The sequence below is a fragment of the Drosophila subpulchrella genome, chromosome 3L (assembly GCF_014743375.2).
Source record: "Drosophila subpulchrella strain 33 F10 #4 breed RU33 chromosome 3L, RU_Dsub_v1.1 Primary Assembly, whole genome shotgun sequence".
Lineage (NCBI taxonomy): Eukaryota > Metazoa > Arthropoda > Insecta > Diptera > Drosophilidae > Drosophila > Drosophila subpulchrella.
The window spans coordinates 21,768,426-21,789,812 of record NC_050612.1 but is presented as its reverse complement, the minus strand read 5'-3'; the positions used below and the strand labels follow the sequence as shown (position 1 = coordinate 21,789,812).

The window sequence follows — 21,387 nt, the reverse complement described above, 5'->3', positions numbered from 1 at the left end:
AACTAATCGAACCTTGAACTCTGGCACTTCAGTTGCAGAGATCTGTGGGAGTGTAAAGGGGGCGGCGTGGGCAGACAGAGCTCTTACAAGTGCAAAAAGGATAATACACTCTAGAAATTTTCTAAAGATAATTATAAACAAGGATTGGGTCTAATTTACAGCACAAACAGCCGAAATATTTGTTAAAATAACAAAACCTTACAATTAAAAATGAAAATAATACGATTTTTTATTAAAAATATTATTTATAGTCCTTTCTATTCGAAATATTTCTTGATTTTGTAGATCTGTGTTTTAGTTAGTCGTACTCATATAATAATATATAATAGCTAAAATTATCTTAAATTTTACATAACACTTTAATACTTCAAAATATATAATAGTTATATTATAAAAATTCAATTCGATGCCAATCGATGACCAAGTAGCAAGATGTTTACTGAATAGTTGGGCCCATCTAGATACTTCAAATGTATTGGACCCTATTCTATTTATAATCGAGTCCCTCAGCACTTAAAAGTATATCTTCCACCTAAGACCCAACTTAAAACTAAGGACGAATTCCACCAGCCAAAAAGCAACTTACCAGTAAATCTCATTGGAGGTAATCATATTGGTGGTCTTGTAATACTGGGCGGCAGTGTAGCTGCTCATTCTGCTGATGTGTTGTTATTTTCTGGGGAGTGGCGATTTTCTGGGGGGTCTTAACCAGGTCCCACTAACTAAGTCCCTAGTTAGCCGCTCCTCTTCAATTATGTATTAGGTAAATATAGTTAAGGCAGAATGTTCAGTGAAACGGAATCGTTTTTTTATTCTTGTTGTTGTGTTTGGAACTAGGTTCTTGTATGTGAGTCTGTTTTGTTTTTGGACGGTATACAAACACTTTGGCACCGATAAATATGAAGATGACGAAAAAAATCAATACGTCGAGGGTGAGGAATTTCAAAATTCACTTTGAAGTCCGTGTTTCTTTTTTTTCGCGATATATTTTTAATCGCAGTCGGGTGTAGATGGATATATAAAATATATATATAGATGTATATATGATTTTAAGGGACGTTTTTGGGGATATTCAAGCGGTGGCAGCGACGTCGACTGCGGCAGCGGCGGCAGACAGGCGAATACATACACGTACGCGAGGGGCGGGGGGCGTGGCGACGGTTGGTAAATTTGCGATATCCTGCGGCACTTGTTTGTGTATTTTTCTCCGTGTTATCTATTTAACTTGTCTAGTCTGGGGATACTCCCTACTAATTAGGTAATTTTTGACATTTTTTTTTTGGTTGGGTAAAATACTGCTAGGCGGAAAAGCGTCTGCGAAAAACTAACGTCGGCTAACTGACTGAAATGGAGTACTGAACTGGGTAAAATATTTCCATTACTGAAGGCGTCGACGGCAGCCAAAGCGGCTCCTTTGCTCTCCGCGCGAGAAAAATGAGTGAGAGCTGAGAGGAAATGCGGAGAAAATAGAGAGCGAGAGTTTTCCAGACAGATGTCTCTAGTGCGGGTTGTTTTTTCGTTCCTTCTGTTGTTTTCTCTCACTCCCATCAGAGGGGGTTGCAAAAATCCACAAAATGCAGTTGTGTGGGGGAAAAATGCAGCGGAAAAAGTTATTGGCGCCCAACGTGGGGAAATTCCCCACCACCACCCTCCCAAAAATTTTAATAGGCCTGAGAAAAGCATGGCGGAAAAACGCTTGGCAAATAGTTTTATGACGCAATTTAGTGAACATTAAAAATCGTTCTTAAAACGACCATTAAAAGCAATTTCCGGAGAGCAAAAGAGAGAGAGAGAGAAACCAAATTGGGGGCAGAAAAAGAGAGAGAAAGAGAGAGTCGCGTGCGAGAGGGTTGCAATTTATTAGCGGCTTTTGTTTAAATCATAATAAGAAAAGGAAAACAAAACAAAACAACTTCCAGAAAGAAGTTCAAAAAATATGTTTTATGCAAAATCAACCGCCAGGATATCCTCGAATATGCCCCTTCTTAAATATCCTTGCAAAATGCAAATAACAACGGAAATTTACCGACAGACAGTCAACCCTTATTTGCAAGAGAGGAGACGAAAAGAGAGCCAAAGAGAGGGAGAGCAAGGCATTGCCATCTCGAAACCAAAAGAATATGCACTGTTAAAAATTGGGGGTCAAAATAAATTACTTTAAATACAAATCGAAATAATATTTCTGTAAATTGTATTTAGTAATACAAAATATTCGAGAATGCAAATTTTTAAATTATTGGATTTGTTATTAAGTCATTAAAATAACCTAGCTTTCTAAATAGCAACATAGAATAATAATATTTTTACCTCAACTTCTGATAAGATGAACTCGAATACCAAACCTTGATTTTTATGCTAATAAAGCATGCCAGGCTGTGGGAAACTTTTCCCTAACCCAGTTCATCAACTCTTATTGAGTTATTTAGTGGGTAATCGCACCGTGCCAAATAATTGAGGTGATTACCATAGTTACCATAGTTTGGATTGTTCGACAATAGGTAGTATCACCCCGAGGTCGCTCGACATCGTTACCAACGAAACTCAAAGACCAACCGAGGAATCCCAGGCGCAGACACAGTTCCCATATGGTTTGTGCCCATGATTAGAGAAGTGCAGCATAAAAACCCAGAAAAGTGATAGCTTCCAAATGCACCGCCCTTCTCTGTCTTCAACTGGAAATACCCGTCCATATATCCCATATAAATATATATTGCGTGTCTGGTGCGTGCTCAAGTCTTGCTGGCTTCGCCATGGGGAAGATCCCAGTGGGTTCAGTGGGTTCGGCGGTTCGGTGGCACTTTCTATGGCCCCGTTGCATGCAACCTAATGCAGTCTAACCCACACAAAGGTCTCTTTCTCCAGCTCTTTCTGCAACCCCGTCTTCCCGCCATTTCCTCATCGCTTCCACAAAAGAAGCAGAGACTTCAACTTTAATTCTTGGGCGCGCTTTTCAAATACAAGCCGAGCAATAAAGTATTTAATAATCAACAACAGCAGCACCAACAACATCGACAACGGGTAATTGCAAACTGCAATTGTAAGCTACACTGGGGAAAATAGTATGGGCTAACATATTTTTACAACATCTTGAAGAGATTTAAAAATATTTGTATCTTTAAGATGAAAATGACTGAGTTCTATACTTAATTATTACACATAGGAATATTGTTATTAAGTATTTGACTAATCTTATGAGTATTATTTAAAGTTTGTGTTAAATGATTAGCATGTTGTAATATTTATTTATCACTTAAGATTTCCCTGAATTATTTTAATATTGTTATTTCCCATAGAAACCCAAGTTCAAACCAGTGCGGATGACAATTTATCTTAGTGTAGCCACCCAGCAAGCCCACTTCGTGCATTTTATTGTGTGAACAGAAATCAACTTGGATAGAAGTTTAAAACTCTGAATGGCTTCTCAAGACATGAATATTTCAGAGAGCCGCAATGAGGGGTTCCAAGGGAGTGGCAGTGAGTGGGGCGTTTTGAGGCACAAACGGGACAGAAGATGGGGTGTTAGTGTGGGAGCTATTTGCCCCGGGGTCCACGCCCATCAAATTGGGTCAACTGACAATGAAGCGCATCAAAAATGCAACTGCCAACGAGGATACCAAAAAAAACAAAAAAAATGAAAATGTATAAAAGACAATTTTCCGTCAGATAAGAAGGAAAAGTTTTAATCTCGCCTCCACCTAAAACCAACGAAAACAAATAAAAGCTGAAAGATCTCAGGATGAAGAGGGATCCAACTTATGAAGAATAAACAGAAAAGAGCAGCCACAATATTTTCACATTCTTTTTTATCATTCTCCAAATGCAAATGAAACGCGGAAAAGATGATGATGATGATGATGATATGATGATGAAGAAAGAGGGACTGCTGCGCGAAAGGAAAGACCAACTTCGAGATGCTCGAGATGAATTAAGCGCAATGGCAACAAAAGATTTTCCCTCTTGGCTGTCATAATATTGAAAGACGCCCATGGCTGTGGGTGGGGTGTGAGGTGGACATATATCATTTCGAGTGTATAGAACAGGGAACCTAGGGAACGAACTAGTCAGATGAAGTTCCAAAAAAAAGACAAGTTATTAGCGGGGCGTGTGTTTACTCCTCGAACTGCACAGTGCATTTCATGGTCATAAGGCTTATTGGCTTCCTGTCAGATTCATCGGGTTATTAATGATGCCTCAACTTAATGATCATCGGAAAGAGGATGGATAAGATCAAAATAAGTCTGGCTTTCACGGGACTTTAGTAATTTATCGAAAATAAAATACAATTTCATATTAAAATTACTAAATTCAAAAATTTAAATGGATTCTGTAGCCACCATCTGTATTTTATTTCTGAATTGAAACTTACCTAATTAATAAGGCAATAAATTTATAAATATAGAACCAAGAATGCACCGGTAAATACAAGTTCACATACCACCCAACCAAGAGCGAAATATCTAAAAACAAATTATTAAAATGCATAGGAAAATTTTAGACGAATTGGAGCAGTGACCGTCCCATCCGAATATTTATATATACAACATGTGCAACACACTACATCATTCTACATATTTTCCCCTCATTTCGTTGTTTCATTTCGTTTGCAAAAAGAAAAAAACCAAAAAAAGAAGAGAAAATGTCAGCAAACGCTAAAGAGCACTTCATGTACCCACGACACCATCATGCAGATGAACTGGAGGAGAGAAAATGAGACTTGTTGGGTGGGAAAAGGAGAAGAGCCGGGAGTACATGATGAAGAACACGATGCAGAACATTGGGCTGGCGCATGGTAACACATAAAGTCAGCGAGCAAAAAATTAATGAACATCGAGTTAATGAATTCGGGAATACCCTAACTAAGATGAGGAGATTGGGTTCTAATAAAAGAATAAACAAGAAGTTAATGATATCGTTTTTTAAGGTTAAGATATTAGAATGTATCGCAAATCCTAAGTATCGTTAAGAAATTAGTATTATTCTACAAAATAACAAAATCAAAAAACATTTCAATTCTGGCTTTAAAATCTTTAAGGCAATCACAAAGTACATATCATCCAACCAAATACATATCTGTGATTCACACTGGTCTCAAATTTCACATATAAAACGACATCGTGAGGAATATAATGAAACTATTCAGAGGGTTGATCCCTTGATAAGGACACGGAAGTGATTTGGCTATTTCTTGAGCAGGAAGTTTAGCTCAATGCATTTATAAAGAGAAATCACTTTCTATATAATTTGTAATGGAATTAGTTATAAATCCAGAACCCTATTTTGATACATTAATTTGTTTGTTTTTTAAGACACCGTTTTACCTCCCAATACTCTTGTTTACTGTTTTGGTTATAGTTGTTTTGGATCGCATAGTGAGCTCCCGATTCCACATACCCCACCAGAGATCTTGACATGGAGAAAAGGGAACGCGGGTGCTTAGCCTTAGAAGATGAACAAAAACAAACAGAAATGCTGTTACACAAGTGCCCGAGTGGCAGGCGCTGGCATCCTCCATGGAGCTTGCAACATTCAGGACGCCACCCCTCCAGACACCCACTTCATGCACCACCCCCTCCCATCCTCCTTGAGGACAAAGAATGCATGCCAGCGAACTCGCTCGTCAGTCACTCGGTGAAAACTCCCTTTGCTCCCCAGGGGTGGTTCTTTGCAGCGGCGCTGGTTGGTTTTTATACAAAAGGGGTTTCAAAAAAATATATTTTTAAATATTAAAATATACATACATTGTACAGAAGTAAACCTTTTTCCTTTTGTACAGATACAATTTGATATTGAAGTTAAGTAAATGTTATTTTATGTATGATACCATTTCAGATGCATTTATTATTGCTCCCAAGCAAAATAATTATGTTAGCAATTTAGTATATTTTATGGTATTTGAGCATTAAAGGAAGGAAGAGTGTGACCCTTTTCCCATTGTACTCTAATTGCAGAAGTAACAAGTATGACCATTTTCTTTGCTTTTTTATCGTCTTTCAATTAAAGTTTAGGATCTTCGTAGCTAACCCCTCCATAATTTTATTAGCAGATTTTATTTAAGGCATTTAACAAATAATAAGTGTTACCCTTTTCACAGTAGATGTATCTTTCTTTTCTGAAAAGTGAAGAGGGGTCCTAAAACTCCCCAAAAACGAATCCCTCCCGAAAACACCCCTGACTTTTGATGTTAAAGAATTGCGACGAATCGCAGGACAAAGGCTGAGGATAAGGTATGAGGATGTTGACTGCACAGGACGATGACGTAGGGACAAATGCGGAAAAAAAAACTGTGTTGAGATTTGCTCCCTTTTGGCATGCCCTCACGTCATCCCATGGATTGCGGATTGCAGGGCGGAGGTTTTGAGGATGCATCTGAATGCGAGATGAGAATGAGAGTTGAGAAATGAGAGGCGAGCGTGTGTGTATGTGTGTTTTGTAAAATTGAAATGTGAAAATGGGACCAGAGAATTTCCCCGCCATCCCTCCTCCCCAACCACCAATTTTTAAATTTTGTCAGCGTGTGCGTGTCGTTGTATGTGGTGGAATACTTTTTCAGTTTGTTAAACTCTATTTTTAGAGCTCTCGGCGGCCATGAGAAGGAAAATTCAGCCTCACGAGTGTGTGTGGGGGCGCTTGCTGGCTTAGTTTTCCCGCAGTTTCCACTGTTTTTGTTTCCAATTTACTTTTTTTATGCACTGCGCTGCATGTTAATGCGCTAAACACGAATTTGTAATTCCAAGTTGGAGTTATCGAGACATTCAAAAGAGTAGAAGAGGGAGTGATATTTCCCAAGATACAAAACGTATAAAATAAAAATCAATTCTGCAATTTGTCATGGGATGGGTTGGGTGTTAATTAAGTGTGGCAATTAAGGGGGTGGGTGGCTGCTATATATATGTATTTCCAGCCTTCCAGGTCGTAGACGCCGTGGCAATTAACGGTAACTCAATTTTCACCTGTCGGATCCCCCAGCCATCTTATATTATTTATTTATATATTTCGCTTCAGGTGTAGGAGAAAACTTGAAGCCAATATATAAAATCGAACATTTGTTGGCCTTCCCACGGAAAAAGCGGAGGATAATAATGACCATCGATGATGATTACCAGTTGCCTGGTCTCAAATGGGTAATGCAATCCGCTAATGCAACTCTCCAAGCGTTTAACACTAAACAGAAATCGAATACGAGAGCAACTTATTAAAAACAGTAACAGACGCAAAATGCAAGTCGGTAATCAATACACAGGTAAGACTGGAAAAACGAACTCGATATGCTCTACCCATGATTTCAATTATAAGTAAATGGTAATAATTACCAATTTTATTACATAATTTCTAAAATTTCTGACACAGAAAAATTCAATCTTGTGGTCAAGGAGGTAACTTGAGATTTTCTTTTGTTCCACCAAGATTTAAAAGCCAAACAAGTAATAAGATCTACTCTAGCCTTCTCACGAAGCGCCAAAGCTTCTTGGCCATTTCAGGGTATCTGGCAACAGGTAACTGGTTGTCAGTCAACACACCTGCCCCTCCGGCTCCCCTCTCCCCTCTCTCCCCACCAATCAATCCACACTCTCCGCAATGGCGATCGCGGGCCATGACGAGGCTGCTGACAATCGATTAATGGCACATATAAATGGCTATCTTCTGGTTGGCTAGTTGCTAACCAGCTCAGCATCAACGGTTGCTTGTAACTTACACAGAAAAAATTTTTAAAAAAATACAAAAATCCTCGTAAACACTATTTTAAAAACCAAACCCATGTTTTAAAGAAACAAGAGGTTTTTGTAGATTAACAAGAAACAATGTTGTATTTAAAATATTAAAGTAAGTAAAGTATTGTTTACTATTAAAACTTGAGTATTTAGAATACGTTTATAGGATATAACTTGTCTTTAATTGAATTATTGGTCTAATTAGTTATTAAAATAGAATAAATAGAATATTTTTTTACCGTGCAAAACCGGTGGTCAACTCTCTTGTGGTCAGCTCACTTCACAAAAAATATATTAAATTTGCATGTGTCTCTCATTTTCGACTCGTTTTCATTTTCGTTTTACGTTTTTGGCTCACTACTACGCTTTTTTTCTCGGCGATGAATGAAATCCACATAAACAGCATTTAAAAACACGAAATTATTATATATTGTGGGCGTTTGGCCGAGTGCGTTCAACGGCGCCGCTACGACGCTCCATTGGGTCACCAATAAAAATAAGAAAAACAAGGAAGAACGCTATAGTCGAGTACCTCGACTATCAGATACCCGTTACTCAGCTAAAGGGACCAAAGGAAAATGGAGATATGCAAGCAGCAAATGCGCCACCTACCGGCGGTAGACAGATTTAAGCGTTGTGGGCGTTAGAGTGAGCGTGGCAAAGTTTTTTTTAAATCAATCGATAGGTATTGACAAGACCAATACATTTCAGTTAAAATTTTTTATCTAGCATGAAAATTGTGGGCGCCACAGGCTTGGGCGGTTTGTGGGCGTTAGAGTGGGCGTGGCATATTCGCGTGACAAACTTGCGCTGCGCTCAAGCCTACGGAATCTAAATCTGAAATCCCATTTCTCTATCTTTGATATTTTCCGAGATATCCGCGATCATATTTACGATTTTTTGAAGTTTGTGGGCGGTTTGTGGGCGTTCAAGTGGGCGTGGCAAACTTTTTTTGGGTCAATCGATAGGTATTGATGAGAACAATACATTTCAGTTAAAATTTTTATTCTAGCATGAAAACTGTAGGAGCCACCGTTTTGGGCGGTTTGTGGGCGTTAAAGTGGGCGTGGCACTCTGCTGAAACAAACTTGCGCTGCGTAAGAAGCTCAGGAATCTGCACGCCAAATCTCAATAGCCTAGCTCTTATAGTTTCCAAGATCTCAGCGTTCATCCGGACGGACAGACAGACGGACAGACGGACAGACGGACAGACGGACAGACGGACATGGCTAGATCGACTCGGCTAGTGATCCTGATCAAGAATATATATACTTTATGGGGTCGGAAACGCTTCCTTCTGCCTGTTACATACTTTCCGACGAATCTAGTATACCCTTTTACTCTACGAGTAACGGGTATAATAATATCAATAAAAAACAAAAGCAGCGCCAATCTTCTGGCGTCTGCGCAACTGCGTCCATTGACGTTGGCGATCGAGCTGCGCAGACAATCTTAAGGTCAAGATATAGCAGCAGTGTTAATTCGGGGTACAGATGGGCCCTGGGGGCATTGGTTTCCAGATGACTGATGAGCAAGACAAAAGTGAGTTCGAAAAAAACGCACAAGAAAAACCCACAAAAAATTCATATAAATCGCAATGTATTTGTGTGATGGCTTTTTTCGTTGCTGGTTCTGCAGGCGCCTGCCTACACAAACAAATGCAGCTCAACAGTTCGGATCAATTGGATTATTTAAGGCTAATATTAATAGCAGAAATAAAAAAAAAATTATTAAAAATATCAATTTATTAATAATCTTAATTTTTTAAGAACCCGAAATACTTTTTTAATATATATCAATGCAAAAGATACTTTACAAATATTAGTTGTGTTTTTACAATATATCCAAGGTTGCATGTTCAACTCAAATTAATTTTTTTTTAAACATTTAAGTTTAACGATAACAAAATGCTTTAAACTAAATTATTATTATAATGTTTATTATACAACAGGGCGCATCTAACTATTATTTCAGATTTTTTTTTAAATTATAGCCTTACATTTTGGACAACACTATCCAAAACGTACACACGCATCAGCCCACAGCTGTTGAATATTTTGAGCTTTTAATTTTCGAAAAAGCAACAAATAAAAATTTGAATATTAAGCCCGAGGAAGAGGAAGACAGGACCTGCACTCTGGCAAACAAGAGAGAGGGAAACCCGAGGAAATTAAGCAAGAACGCATTTTCTTAACACTCGCATTTTGGGGCGTGCCTGAAAGGGGGTCGCAGGGGGCCCAAGTACTCTACTCAACCATGGCGATGAAAAATAACCAAAAAACCGAACAGGGATCCCCACAAAATTTGGGTCAATGTACACAAAATACACATTTACGCCCCAAGAGCGCAGAGAAATATTAATTTTTCTCGTTTTTTGTTGATGGTTTTTTAATTTTACAACATTAATATGTCAAAAGACTGAGGGTGCATTTTGTTATTCTTATTTCTAAATAATTTCCCCTCATTTGTTTTCCCCCTTACATTTCGCTGATTTCTTTACGACTCCAGGCGGTGTTAATTGATTGAAAGGGGGCACGATTTGCGACCTCCAAAGTGGGTGGATGGGGTTGTTACCCTGGGGATGCAACCACAACCGGAAGTTGTCAGTCAGTCGGGTAGGCGAAATTTATGTTTTTATATATGAGATAAGTGAGTCAAAGCACTAAAACCAGCGCACAGATAAGTTGAGTGGAGTGAAGATAAACAGATGAAAGATGTCGCCCCAGACATTTCGACAGACTTTGTCATAGGGCGAGTGCGACCACCCAGTCCCATCCTCATAGATAAGACAAAGGCCTCAAGGGCTCACGAGATGGTGATGAAAGTTTATTGGGGTGGAAGCTATAAAGTGATTACATAGTAAAAGGCTCTAATGGTTTATTTTATCCCTTACTGGACGTAATAAAGATTTCTAGCTATTGAAGTGTGAATCAAAGCCAGGCAAATAATCTTATTATTAAAACCTTTCAGACTAATAGACTATTATTAATTACATTTACCAAGCATATACATACATTTAACAACCAATCATTAGTTATTCATTGATATTTGAGAATATAATAACATTCATACATGAGTGTTATATTACAAAATCATGCTGCATATATTACTTTTTATGGATTTTTCTGTTAGCCTTTAAAGGAAATCCGTTCGATTTCTTAATGGCCTTCAATGGATTTCAAGCTTGTTCTTAATGAGGTCTTGTATTTAGTTTTCTTTGCAACGATAAGTAACAGAAACAATTGAATTTATTTCTAAAATGGAAATTAGTCATAGGCTATATAATTTACACAAACAGCTGCAAGCATCAATCATCATGATTTCACTGGGTAAAACTATTTTAACGAAGCATTAATTGATTTTCGAACGTGTGACAAATTTTAATGGGAATGTGCAATAGGCATTAGGTGTGTAAAAAAAGTTACCTAACATGGCAAGTTGCAATTGATTAAAGGTAACTTCAGTATAACAATTAAAATGTTTTTACTAATTTATATTTGAGACATAAAATCAAGTCATGGAAAATACAAAGTATTTGCTGTTTAAATATAACCCTGATAAGGTGAGCAAATAAAAACACAATGCAAATAAGACATCAAATATTTCCCATGCAATCGTTTTCTTCCACCGAAATCAACCATGTAGAACCGCCCCCAAAATTAGAGCTCTTCCCTATAGACACGATTTCAGTAGCTGATCATTATTTTCAGCCCATCATCAACGAAACTTCCTTCGGTCAGAGACAAAAGCGAATCCCACAGTTTTTGGCCATTATACATAGTTGGATAGTTCGAAACTCTAGCACACGATGGCCATTTTTGGGGCGCATGCGCAGCCGTCAGAACTGAGCAAAAATTACCAGAAGATGGCCAAGACCGGGACTTATGGCCATGTAAAGCGTACTGGGCCGCTGTCAATGCCAAACACGATTGACAAGCCACTGGAGCAACGAGAGTTCGAATTGGCATTTGGTTTGGTTTGGATTTGGTAGCGAGTTCCGCTGAATGGGGAAAATCGACTCGGAAGTTGTCACTTTGGGTAGGGACAACATGAACGCATGTCTCATCAATCACTGTATCTTTGTATCTGCGTAACGAGCTGCACGAGTTGAATACCAATAAAAAAATATAAAAAAAAGACAAGAAAAGTACCCACATAACATATGCAAACGACTAAATCCGAAGGGGGACGCCCTCTAATTGATTACATTGTTCGCTTGCAAACTAATCCCCCAAAGACTTTAAGCCATTTGGTATTTTTCGCAAGCTTTTTTCTGTGTGACTTGACAGTTTAGTTCGAACACATGAAAGTCAGTTTGGCAATGACATTGTTTATTAAACATTTCATATAAATGATTTTTATTATTATTCTTCGGCTGCCCAGCGCGCCGATGATCTCACTTTTCGATTGAATACTGAAAAATTCATTTTCGTTTATTGCATGCATAATAAATGGTCTAGTCTGAAGCACCGACACATGGTACGTCCAAAACCCAGATGTGTGCGGATCACTGGAATAACCCAGAAAAGCGATCAACTTAATTGTGTTAATTTGCAATAGAGAACTTTGGGAGGGAAATTATGGTATCGAAGCACTTCCTCAACTGAACTGAAATAATTGAGAGAAATTACTGGTGATGGATAAGTACTTTGTCATAATAATTGACACAACTAGGGGGAATTCCATTAATTGCATATTTCATTTAAATTTAAATATTAATTGATAGATCTTGAATAAACCTAGAACAATAAAAGCGCGGTTAGTCGTAAAAAAAATAATGATCCTTTTAAAGCTTTTTTACATTAATGATTGGCAACCAAAATCAGAGACACAATATGGAAATAGCAAACCGTAAAACTGTAATAAAAATGGTGATGATAGATTTAAATACAATATATACTTAAGCAATCAAAAAGACATAAATATTGCTGATTCCCACAAAGCACAACCCTATTTTCTAGGACTTACGAACAAATATACGGAAGTAGAATTAACCACAGTAATAGCATTCAACAGTTCTTCAGTTTAAGCCTAAGGAGTTTTTAAAAAAATTCAAGAAACCATCTGGTCATCAAACATATAAAAACAAACCTCAATAAATCTTACGTAACCACAAAAGTACCACCGTAAAAAATTTAACATTTCTTTTTTGAAATAGTTTATAGTTTAAGAACAAAAAACCAACTTGTGGCTGGTAAAGAAACCACAAGGTTTTTGATAAAAACGACAGACCACAATAGGGAACCACTTGAAAATCAGCATGTTATTATTGCAATTACTATCTCGTTTTCAACTCCGCCCCCTAAAAAAAGATTTTCCCATCTGCTGGTGCACTTATATCATCCAACCCACCCTTGACCCCCAACTTGCATGTCCATTTGGCATATCTTTTAATTAAAACAAAATTTTCCTCTCAAACCTCAAAGATATTTGCAGCACGCATGGCTCCTATTTTGACCACCAAACTCCAACCGCCAAACCCCCCATCATCTACGCCCCTTTTACAATGGGACGACCGCAATCTTCACTCCAAATGTTGCATGCAAATGGAATAAAAGAGTAGTGGTAGGAAGGGCAGCGAACTACTTCACCTACTAAAGTCACAGAATACAGTACACACTCATTAAGAAGTCGGAAAACGTTATCCCATCCTCCCCCTCGTAACCCCCGTCCAAAAAAAACCCCAGCCATGACCATTTTAAAGAGGGGCGTACGAAATTAATAGACTCTCCACTACACTCGCTTAATTATCACAAAGAGACCCAGAGCAACAGCAAAAACACTTTTCAAATGGGCAAGTGCTTTCCACCCCCCATCCCTTTCCCCATTTTCCTGTGGTGCGTGTGTCTGCTTTATTAGATGATGATAACTGGCTAATGAGCTGAACTCTGCGGCAGGCCGAACTACGACATTGTGGCATCACGGTTACAAAATTCGATCATTGTTTTAAAAGATCATCTTTTCTATTATCCCTAATAATTTAAGAAAACTTACTTCTTTATCAATAAATTACTATATCATCACATATAACATTTTTAAAACTTCATTTTTTCTAGGCATTAAAGATACCATTCAATTATTTCCTCAAAAAGTACTGGAATATTTATTTGTTTAAAATTTAGACATTCTATATTTTGGATTCATTAAAATATTTGTATACCCAATACGTTTTAAAATTTATATAAAATAGTTTTCTGTGTAGTTTCTAAGTGTGAGAGCTTAATAGTGGAGTGTGGATGGCCAAATGCAGAAGTTTACCCAGAGAAAAACAACCATAAGCTGTGGAACCTTATACTCATAAGTCAGAAAGCTGCCCGCACATTTTCAACAACATCTTTGATCTTGAGTTTTATGTCTCATCGTGACATACTCTTTCCCATGATGAAAGATATACAAACTAAGTGCGTGTGGCTTATCTTGTACAATTTATATAAAAGTGGATCTAAGCTATCTTAATCACATGTGCATTACATTTAGCTATGCTAATTTGAAGGTAAAAAATTGTGGCGAGAAAAGAAGGAAATGGATTCCCGTGGACACACATTTACCTTATAGATAAAAAATACTTGGAAAGCAATTTAAAAGGCCGTGTATCATTCATTATCTATATTACATTTTGTTTGTACTTCAAATTCTGTTTGGACTATGTTTATTAAAATTTAAACTCATATGTATTAAAGATACTATGGACGTGAAAATAATAAGGAAATTGTGAGATAATTAAGTTTTTTTTAATAATTAAATAAGTTTATCTTATAGTCATTTAATACGCTTTTAATATACGCGTTAATTGAAAATATAAATATTGTTTTGTACTCCATATAGTTCTTAGAGAGTATTAATATTTTCGATGATCTTAAAGTGTATATTACTTTTGTTGTTTTATGTTTGAATGTTTTGGCGAAGGTGAGCTTCGCGCAAAAACAAAAAAGTCATAAAAACAAACAGAAACGCAAAGCGAATAATTGGAAGAGCCCACGATTCTTCTAGCAGACCTTAGAGGCCAAGAAGCCCCGAAAATAAAGAAAACGGTTAAAGATAACTGCGCTTTATTTGCGCCCACTTTGTGTATATGTATCTCTTTTTTACAGATTGTCTGCGGTGGGGCATGACCGCATGCAAAACAAAGTCAGGTACGAAAATAGAGATATTTCCACCTTTATTCGGCTGCCAATGGCAAATGTCAGGCGTATCGTTATTAATATGTCTTTGCTTATTTACCTATGCATTTGTTGGGTTAATCTCCCTCGAAAGACCCCAAAATAAGTGATCGAAATTCGGTCTTAACATTGAATTCCCATGAGACTGTTCTTATCGCCCTAAGTAGCACTATTGGTTATCAGCAAGGAAAAACAGAGCGATAAAGCTAAACAAACAGAGAACTCTAGTTCGTGTCGATCGATAAGAGAGCAACTGTAGTTCTAACAGAGCTCGTGACTCATTCAATTTGGCAAAGAATAAATATACCATTATCTAATGTTCTGGGACCGATAAGCGTTGTGAGTGTTTTTTATAGTACGGAAATTCCTCTTGCACACCTAATATTGCGACCACGACTGTGTCGATTAGCCCACAGGTAGTAGGGAGTGCAAAAAGGGGTTGCAAAAACCAGTAAGTCGGTCTTGGACTTGTCAGCCTGCAGCTGCCAAGGTGGCAAGGACAAGGGGACGAAAATGTGACTCAACCAGAAGTTGAGTCAACAACAACACTCGGGGCAAGGAAACGTTAAGGTTGGGGTTACGGAAATGCAACCAAAAATGGCGATCAAAACCAAAAAAAAAAAACCAAAGGTTCGTTAGTACATTATAAGATTCCTGTATTTGTAAAGAACTAAATTACTAAACGATCTTCAGTTGTTTCTTCAAAACAAAGTCGGTAGATTATAGTGAAACATAGATTACTTCATTCTTATTGGTTAACCATCTATACGTTCTAAAAATATCTCACTTTGTATAAAAGTGCTTATCAGAAAACGCCAAATTAAAAATCAATGTTTTTGATACTTGTTGCGCAATATGTTTTGCAATTTAATCGATGATATAAATAATTAAATTATTTAGGGCCTTGACATGAATCTTGAAAGCTAAATGCCGCCTTGATAAGAAACACTAAGGAAAAGATTAAAAACCCATACAAAATAAGAATTCTGATCTGATCTGATGTGTATGTAGGGATGTATTTTTGCTTTTAAGACAAAATGTATGAAGTTTAAAAAAAAAAAAGAAAAAAGATGTATGATTATAGACACTGAACTGATAACTTAACTTGATGGAATTTTTCGACTAGTTAGGCAAAAACAAAACATCATAAAAAATATAATAAACAGAACTCAGTCTATAACTGTTGAAAATTACATAAAACACTTATTTCTAATAGGAATACCTTTTTTAAACCAGAATGCCTAATAAGAAAAGCCTGAGTTCTCTTAAGACACCCTTATATGTGGGTATTACCAACAACACATTTGTAAGCATGCATAAATATCTATTAATCTTAGTCTAAGCACTTACTTCTCATCGAGATCGATGGGCAACCTCTTGAGCTCCGACATGTCCAGCTCGAGTCGCAAATTGGAGACCTCGCAGAGTAAACGATCGCGTTCCAGGCTCAACTCCTTGATCTTGGCATGTAGGGCATTGTTCTCCCTGAGCAGCTCGTCCACATTGTAGGGGATCTGGATCGTATGTTGATGGGGCATACCGATCGAGAGGGGCAGGGAAACGGGTCCTGGTACAGGTACACCTACACCCACACCCCCGCCACCGCCCCCGCCCACCGTATTCTCCACGAACATCATGGAACTGGCCATCAGAAGCGATTGTGTGGTCTGATGGAGCAGCAGCTCCTGATCGCCATCCGAATTCTGCGACAGATTCTTCAGATCGGCCTCGGACATTATTCTGCAGCCTTTGTTTATAACTTCTAGCGGGGATCGGTTGCACTTTGTGTATTTTTATGGCCAAAACATTATAGCCCGGCCACGCACACGCACTCGCGCGAATGAGGGAGGCGGAGGAGAAGGTGATAAAGCGGTGGAAACAGGCAGGGCAACTTTGAATCTCACAATAAAGAACTGAAAATGCAGCTTGCTGCGAGCCAAAAATCTCGCTTGTACTTAATAATGCCCTTGGATTGGGATTCTTATTCGGATTCTCCGTTCTTCTCTGCTCTCTTTGGGCACTAACAAAGTGAATCGCGAGCAACAATTGGATCTGGGAAATACGGATTCGCGGAAATTTACGGATTTTCAATTCACGCGCGACGAAAACGCGACGCACTTTTTTGTTCGACGTTTGGAAACAGTGTGACCGTGCTGGGGGCGCCGCAACATACCAGCAGTGGGGCCGTAGTTCAGATCGGCCGAAAGACTCTTTGGTATTCAGAAATACCATATGTAGCCCGCCAATTTGAATAATATACCCGTATTATATATATTTTATTTTAACTTACTGTGGGTATGACTTTTATAGCTTCAAAATAAATTTGTCAAATTTTATAGTAATCCATTTTTTTTTTTTAATGTTTCTAAGAAATTTGTAAAAATAAAAAAAACAATAAATTAAAAATTAATTGGAAATGTACACCGTTTCTTATTTTCCATTCCTGGTTGATCTAGTTCACTCGTAAAATATTCCCTTAATTTATTACCAAAACAAGCCGGCATGGAAAGTTCGATTCTAACGACTGTTCTAATTACAGGACCACCAGGTAATATTGTAGTCAACCATAAATATATGTGTAACTATTTGAAATTGTGATTAATAATCAGTGATTATGTTTTCAGGAGTGGGCAAAACCACTCTGATCCGCAAGATTTGCTCGAATCTGCGAGATAAAAAACACCTCCTCCAAGGTTTCTATACGGAGGAAGTGCGAGGCGAGGGAGTTAGCCAAAGAATCGGATTCGATGTGGTCACGTTGGAAGGAAAACGGGGAATCCTGGCCCGAGAGAATCCAGAAGACAAGCTACGACGCCCCAAAGTGGGCAAGTATTCAGTGTTTGTCCAGGACTTTGAGTATCTCACATTGCCATTATTGGACATCAAAAACTCGCAATCAGAACCGGATCTCCTAGTCATCGATGAAGTGGGCAAAATGGAGCTCTTTAGCAAGCGTTTCGAGTCGGCCATGGTTGATCTTCTAAAGAAAAAAAGAGCCTTATTGGTCACCATACCCGAAAAATCCAGCTTACCTTTGGTGGAACAGCTGAGGAAAGTCCCCAGCTCCATTCTCTACCAGGTGACCAAATCCAATAGGAATACTTTGGCAGGCGAAATTACAGATCTCATTACAAAGTCCTTGGTTGTAACAAAATAAACTTGTTGGTCTTTTTATTAGTGGCTAGGTGTATAAGACTTAAGCTCCCATTCCTCCGACCTTGGGAGGTCTTCATATGCTACGCATCCACGGAGGAAATGGAATTCATAGCAGGTGGCGGCATGGATGAGGACAGTGACTGGGACTCGCTTTTCCTGGTGGATCGCTTGCGTACACGCTTCGTTTCCCTGGCCCAGTCCATTTCGTTGTAGTGTTGCTCGGAGGCGGTCCAGTGGTACTCCTGTCGGCTCACCAGTTCCGGATACTTTTGCTCGAACTCCTTGTCCGGTGGCAGCAGCAGCTCCCAGCGTTTTGTGGTATTCACCCGGGCCACAGTCCTCAGAACGTCTAGCGTTTCCGCCGGTGGCAACTGGGTGGCGGCCATTACCTGGGTTCGAAACAGGTAGGGCGTGCGGGAGAAACGGAAGAGCTGGGGAAGAAATTGAAGGCATAAGTAAGGAATAAATGCTTCTACTAATCACATGCACTTACTATATAATCTCTGGCGCGGATCATCTGCTCAGCGGACACTCCGTTGGCATGGGATAGCACCTTCTCGGGAAATACCACCTCGGATCGTGGTACCCAATTGCCGTGCAGCAGGATGCCCACCTGGGGCAGCAGGGCCACCACCTTGTCGGCCGCCACATGCGGATCCACGTGCTCCGTGAGTATGTCCATCAGGTCGCTGAAGGAGAGCATCCTCGCATCCCGCAAGAGCACTGTAAGCTGTTCCAGCAGCGGCATGGTTTTGAGCATGGCCTTGTTGTAGACGGGAAGGACTTGAGCAGCTGCCGTAGCGGCAGCTGAGGGCGCAACTGGCTGCACATGGTCATCGTAGGGCAAAAGCTTTCGCAGATAATCGCCGGGACCCAGGGCCAGGGACGAACTGCCCTGATGACTGGTGGCGAAGAGTTTCTGGCGCTCCAGCTCGGCGGTGGGCGTGCCCCTCGAGTGCCAGTAGGCCTCGCACCAAGGCTCATCGGCGATCCTTTGGACGAAACCATCATAGGTGCCGGCACGTTGCTCCTTGCCGCTGTTCTTGGCACTACCACGCGCGAACTTGACCGTGACCTGTTGCAGCACCTCATCCTCGTCCGTGTCTTCCGTTTGGGCCTTCTGTTCCGCCTTCTTGCGCTTGTCATCCTTATCGAAATGGCTGAGAGCAGGACGCATTTGGACTATGGAAGTGAGGGGTGACAGGTGGACCTCGCGATCCGTAAAGATGCCCACTATGTACTTGGCCACATCGGTTATGGATCGCGAGCTGGTGAAGGCCTGTTTGTCCATGATGCCACGTTTGTAGGTGGGTCGCTCCTGACCTTTTGGTGGCACCGCTCCGTAGGTGTTTTTGCCATCGGCGGCCACCGCAAACTGTTCGCCCTTGAAGCGATCGAAGTGGGAGGAATCAATGTCCAGGCCGAAGTCCACCTTCACCTCCTGGGCGATGGGTTTTACACAGCAATTGACAATCACGGAGTCATCGTGGTTCGGGAGCTCCGTTTTCGTGGGGTATTGGAACAGGTACAAGCTGTCCTGCAAGTTCTTCGACAGGAACACGGGTATCTGGCGGGGAATGGAGGTGGGTTTATGGATGGTATCGATGATGCCACTCCCGTACTCACCTCCTCCACCACTGGGTCGTCCTCGTCGTCCATTATTATTTTAAATTCGGATGGATTTGTCTGCCTCACGGTGCACGCCTAAATGGTCTGTGGCATTTTACAACACTGGCCTTTCCCTTTCTGTCGCCGCTAGCCAACACTTTAACAGCTGATTGGCACAGTGGGATAAATAGGCAGGCAATGAGACTAATTCTTATAGGATATGAATTAACAGTCCCTAAAATAAATTAGAGATATATCTTTTTTAAATAAAGATAAAAAGGTATAAGAAAAATACTTAACTTTTAACATTTTGCAATTCAAAGATAAAAATATATAATAATAATCATGGTGAATTTGTTGGTCACATTTTTAATATTTTATAGGTATCTTATTATATTTTCCTATCTACTATTGAAATAAAATATTATATTCGAAAATAGGATTGTCAATGAATTTACACATATTATTTGGTCATTTATCATTTTTGACTAAATCTTAATTTATATGTTTTCCCTATAAACTTATAAACAAAATTAGTAATCATTTTAAATAAATTAATAGTTTAAATTACCTAAAAAAATTGTATTTATAATAATTTAAAAATAAAAAACCAGACATATTTACCCGATCCGAACCATTGTGCAAAGACAAAGTGCAAATCAATTTTCCCTAAACCGATTGGCGATACCGATTTGTAATCGCCCACGACGCCCGGGAAAATGTCTCGACCGACCGCAACATTAAACACATATATTATATATGTATAGTCTATGTGCTCTTGGCCCGATGCATACATAACCCGATCATGTTCACGGTCACGTCGGAGATCTACGGCGAGAACAATTACCAGACGACCCGCGATGGCGGCAAGGTGGTGTCCAAGTTCCGGTTCGTATATCCGGAGGATAAGCTGGCGAGGATTACGGCGGACAAGGATGGTGACCTTGAGGTGCCGCGGCCACGACGTGGCGTGATCGAATTGGAACATTCCGAGGCCACGGAGCTGCGTTTGGTGGGCTTGCAGGTGTGGCGTGGAGCCCTCCTCCTGGCGGATTACCTCTTCTCGAAGAAAGATGAGTTCTCCGGCCAAACCCTCATGGAACTGGGAGCTGGTGTGGGCCTAACCAGTATAGCAGCGGGTATACACAATCCCGGAAGGATCTACTGCACGGATGTGGATCTGGGCTGCATACTGAAGCTGATCCGCGGCAATGTCCAAAGGAATTCCAAACTGCTCAGTGGAAAAATCTCAGTTCTGGAGTTTGATTTCCTCGCTCCAAAGGAAGAGCAATCTCAGGATCTTCTGGAAGCGATAGACAACAGTGATATTATATTAGCTGCCGATGTTATCTATAGTGATACCCTAACCGATGCCTTCATCTCTGTGGTGGATAATCTCCTGGAGCGGGGTCGCCAAACAGGTAGACCCAAAACCATTTACATGGCTCTGGAGAAGCGATATGTGTTCACCCTGGCGGATTTCGATTCGGTGGCTCCCATGTACGAATACCTCCTCCGACAGACGGTCAATAAACCATGGATTATGGAGCACCTTCCGCTGGATTTCCCTCAGTATTTCGAGTACGATCGATGCAAGGAACTGATTCTGATCAAGATCACCAGTCGGTAGTGGAGAGCAACGAAAAAGACGGTCGTCGTTTTAGTTTCAATTGATCCCTTAGTGTATATTACTTGAATTAAACTGATACAAAAGTGTTAATCCACTTTTAATAGTTTCTATTATTCGGTTGTCT

General features: G+C 39.7%; 4 protein-coding genes across 5 annotated transcripts in view; 2 read left to right on the top strand and 2 right to left on the bottom strand.

The window, feature by feature from the left end:
* LOC119555690 (IQ motif and SEC7 domain-containing protein 1) overlaps positions 1 to 17,007 on the bottom strand; it is a 44,298-nt gene extending 27,291 nt beyond the window's left edge. The window contains exon 1 of one of the 2 annotated variants that reach the window (XM_037867341.1): positions 16,220 to 17,007. In XM_037867341.1, coding sequence (XP_037723269.1) covers positions 16,220 to 16,605 — 386 coding nt within the window. In that variant the 5' untranslated portion in view covers positions 16,606 to 17,007. Of the gene's footprint in view, positions 1 to 586; positions 1,323 to 16,219 lie in introns of those variants that run through there. The other variant, XM_037867345.1, reaches the window with a different exon arrangement.
* Positions 17,008 to 17,327: 320 nt separating this feature from the next.
* Positions 17,328 to 18,043, top strand: LOC119554900 (nucleoside-triphosphatase THEP1). The gene is made up of 2 exons (XM_037866002.1): positions 17,328 to 17,417; positions 17,494 to 18,043. Exons 1-2 carry the CDS (start codon positions 17,372 to 17,374, stop codon positions 18,024 to 18,026), a joined length of 579 nt encoding a protein of 192 aa, XP_037721930.1. The 5' UTR covers positions 17,328 to 17,371; the 3' UTR covers positions 18,027 to 18,043.
* LOC119554899 (DNA-directed RNA polymerase III subunit RPC5) lies at positions 18,012 to 19,762 on the bottom strand. Its single transcript, XM_037866000.1, has 3 exons — positions 19,652 to 19,762; positions 18,519 to 19,592; positions 18,012 to 18,456 (listed from the first exon to the last, which is right to left on the bottom strand). Exons 1-3 carry the CDS (start codon positions 19,682 to 19,684, stop codon positions 18,106 to 18,108), a joined length of 1,458 nt encoding a protein of 485 aa, XP_037721928.1. The 5' UTR covers positions 19,685 to 19,762; the 3' UTR covers positions 18,012 to 18,105.
* A 564-nt stretch (positions 19,763 to 20,326) lies between these two features.
* On the top strand, positions 20,327 to 21,357 carry LOC119554243 (methyltransferase-like protein 22). Its single transcript, XM_037865078.1, has one exon. It carries the CDS (start codon positions 20,439 to 20,441, stop codon positions 21,261 to 21,263), a length of 825 nt encoding a protein of 274 aa, XP_037721006.1. The 5' UTR covers positions 20,327 to 20,438; the 3' UTR covers positions 21,264 to 21,357.
* Positions 21,358 to 21,387: the final 30 nt, after the last annotated feature.

Excerpts from the sequence above, each read along its gene's own strand:
- LOC119554900 (XM_037866002.1), top strand. The coding sequence starts at position 17,372 with ATGGAAAGTTCGATTCTAACGACTGTTCTAATTACAGGACCACCAG. Across the intron at positions 17,418-17,493 it reads TCTAATTACAGGACCACCAG|GAGTGGGCAAAACCACTCTG; the intron begins GTAATATTGTAG and ends TTATGTTTTCAG.
- LOC119554899 (XM_037866000.1), bottom strand. The coding sequence starts at position 19,684 with ATGGACGACGAGGACGACCCAGTGGTGGAGGAG. Across the intron at positions 19,593-19,651 it reads ACGACCCAGTGGTGGAGGAG|ATACCCGTGTTCCTGTCGAA; the intron begins GTGAGTACGGGA and ends ATTCCCCGCCAG. Across the intron at positions 18,457-18,518 it reads TCCGCGCCAGAGATTATATA|CTCTTCCGTTTCTCCCGCAC; the intron begins GTAAGTGCATGT and ends TTTCTTCCCCAG.
- LOC119554243 (XM_037865078.1), top strand. The coding sequence starts at position 20,439 with ATGTTCACGGTCACGTCGGAGATCTACGGCGAGAACAATTACCAGACG.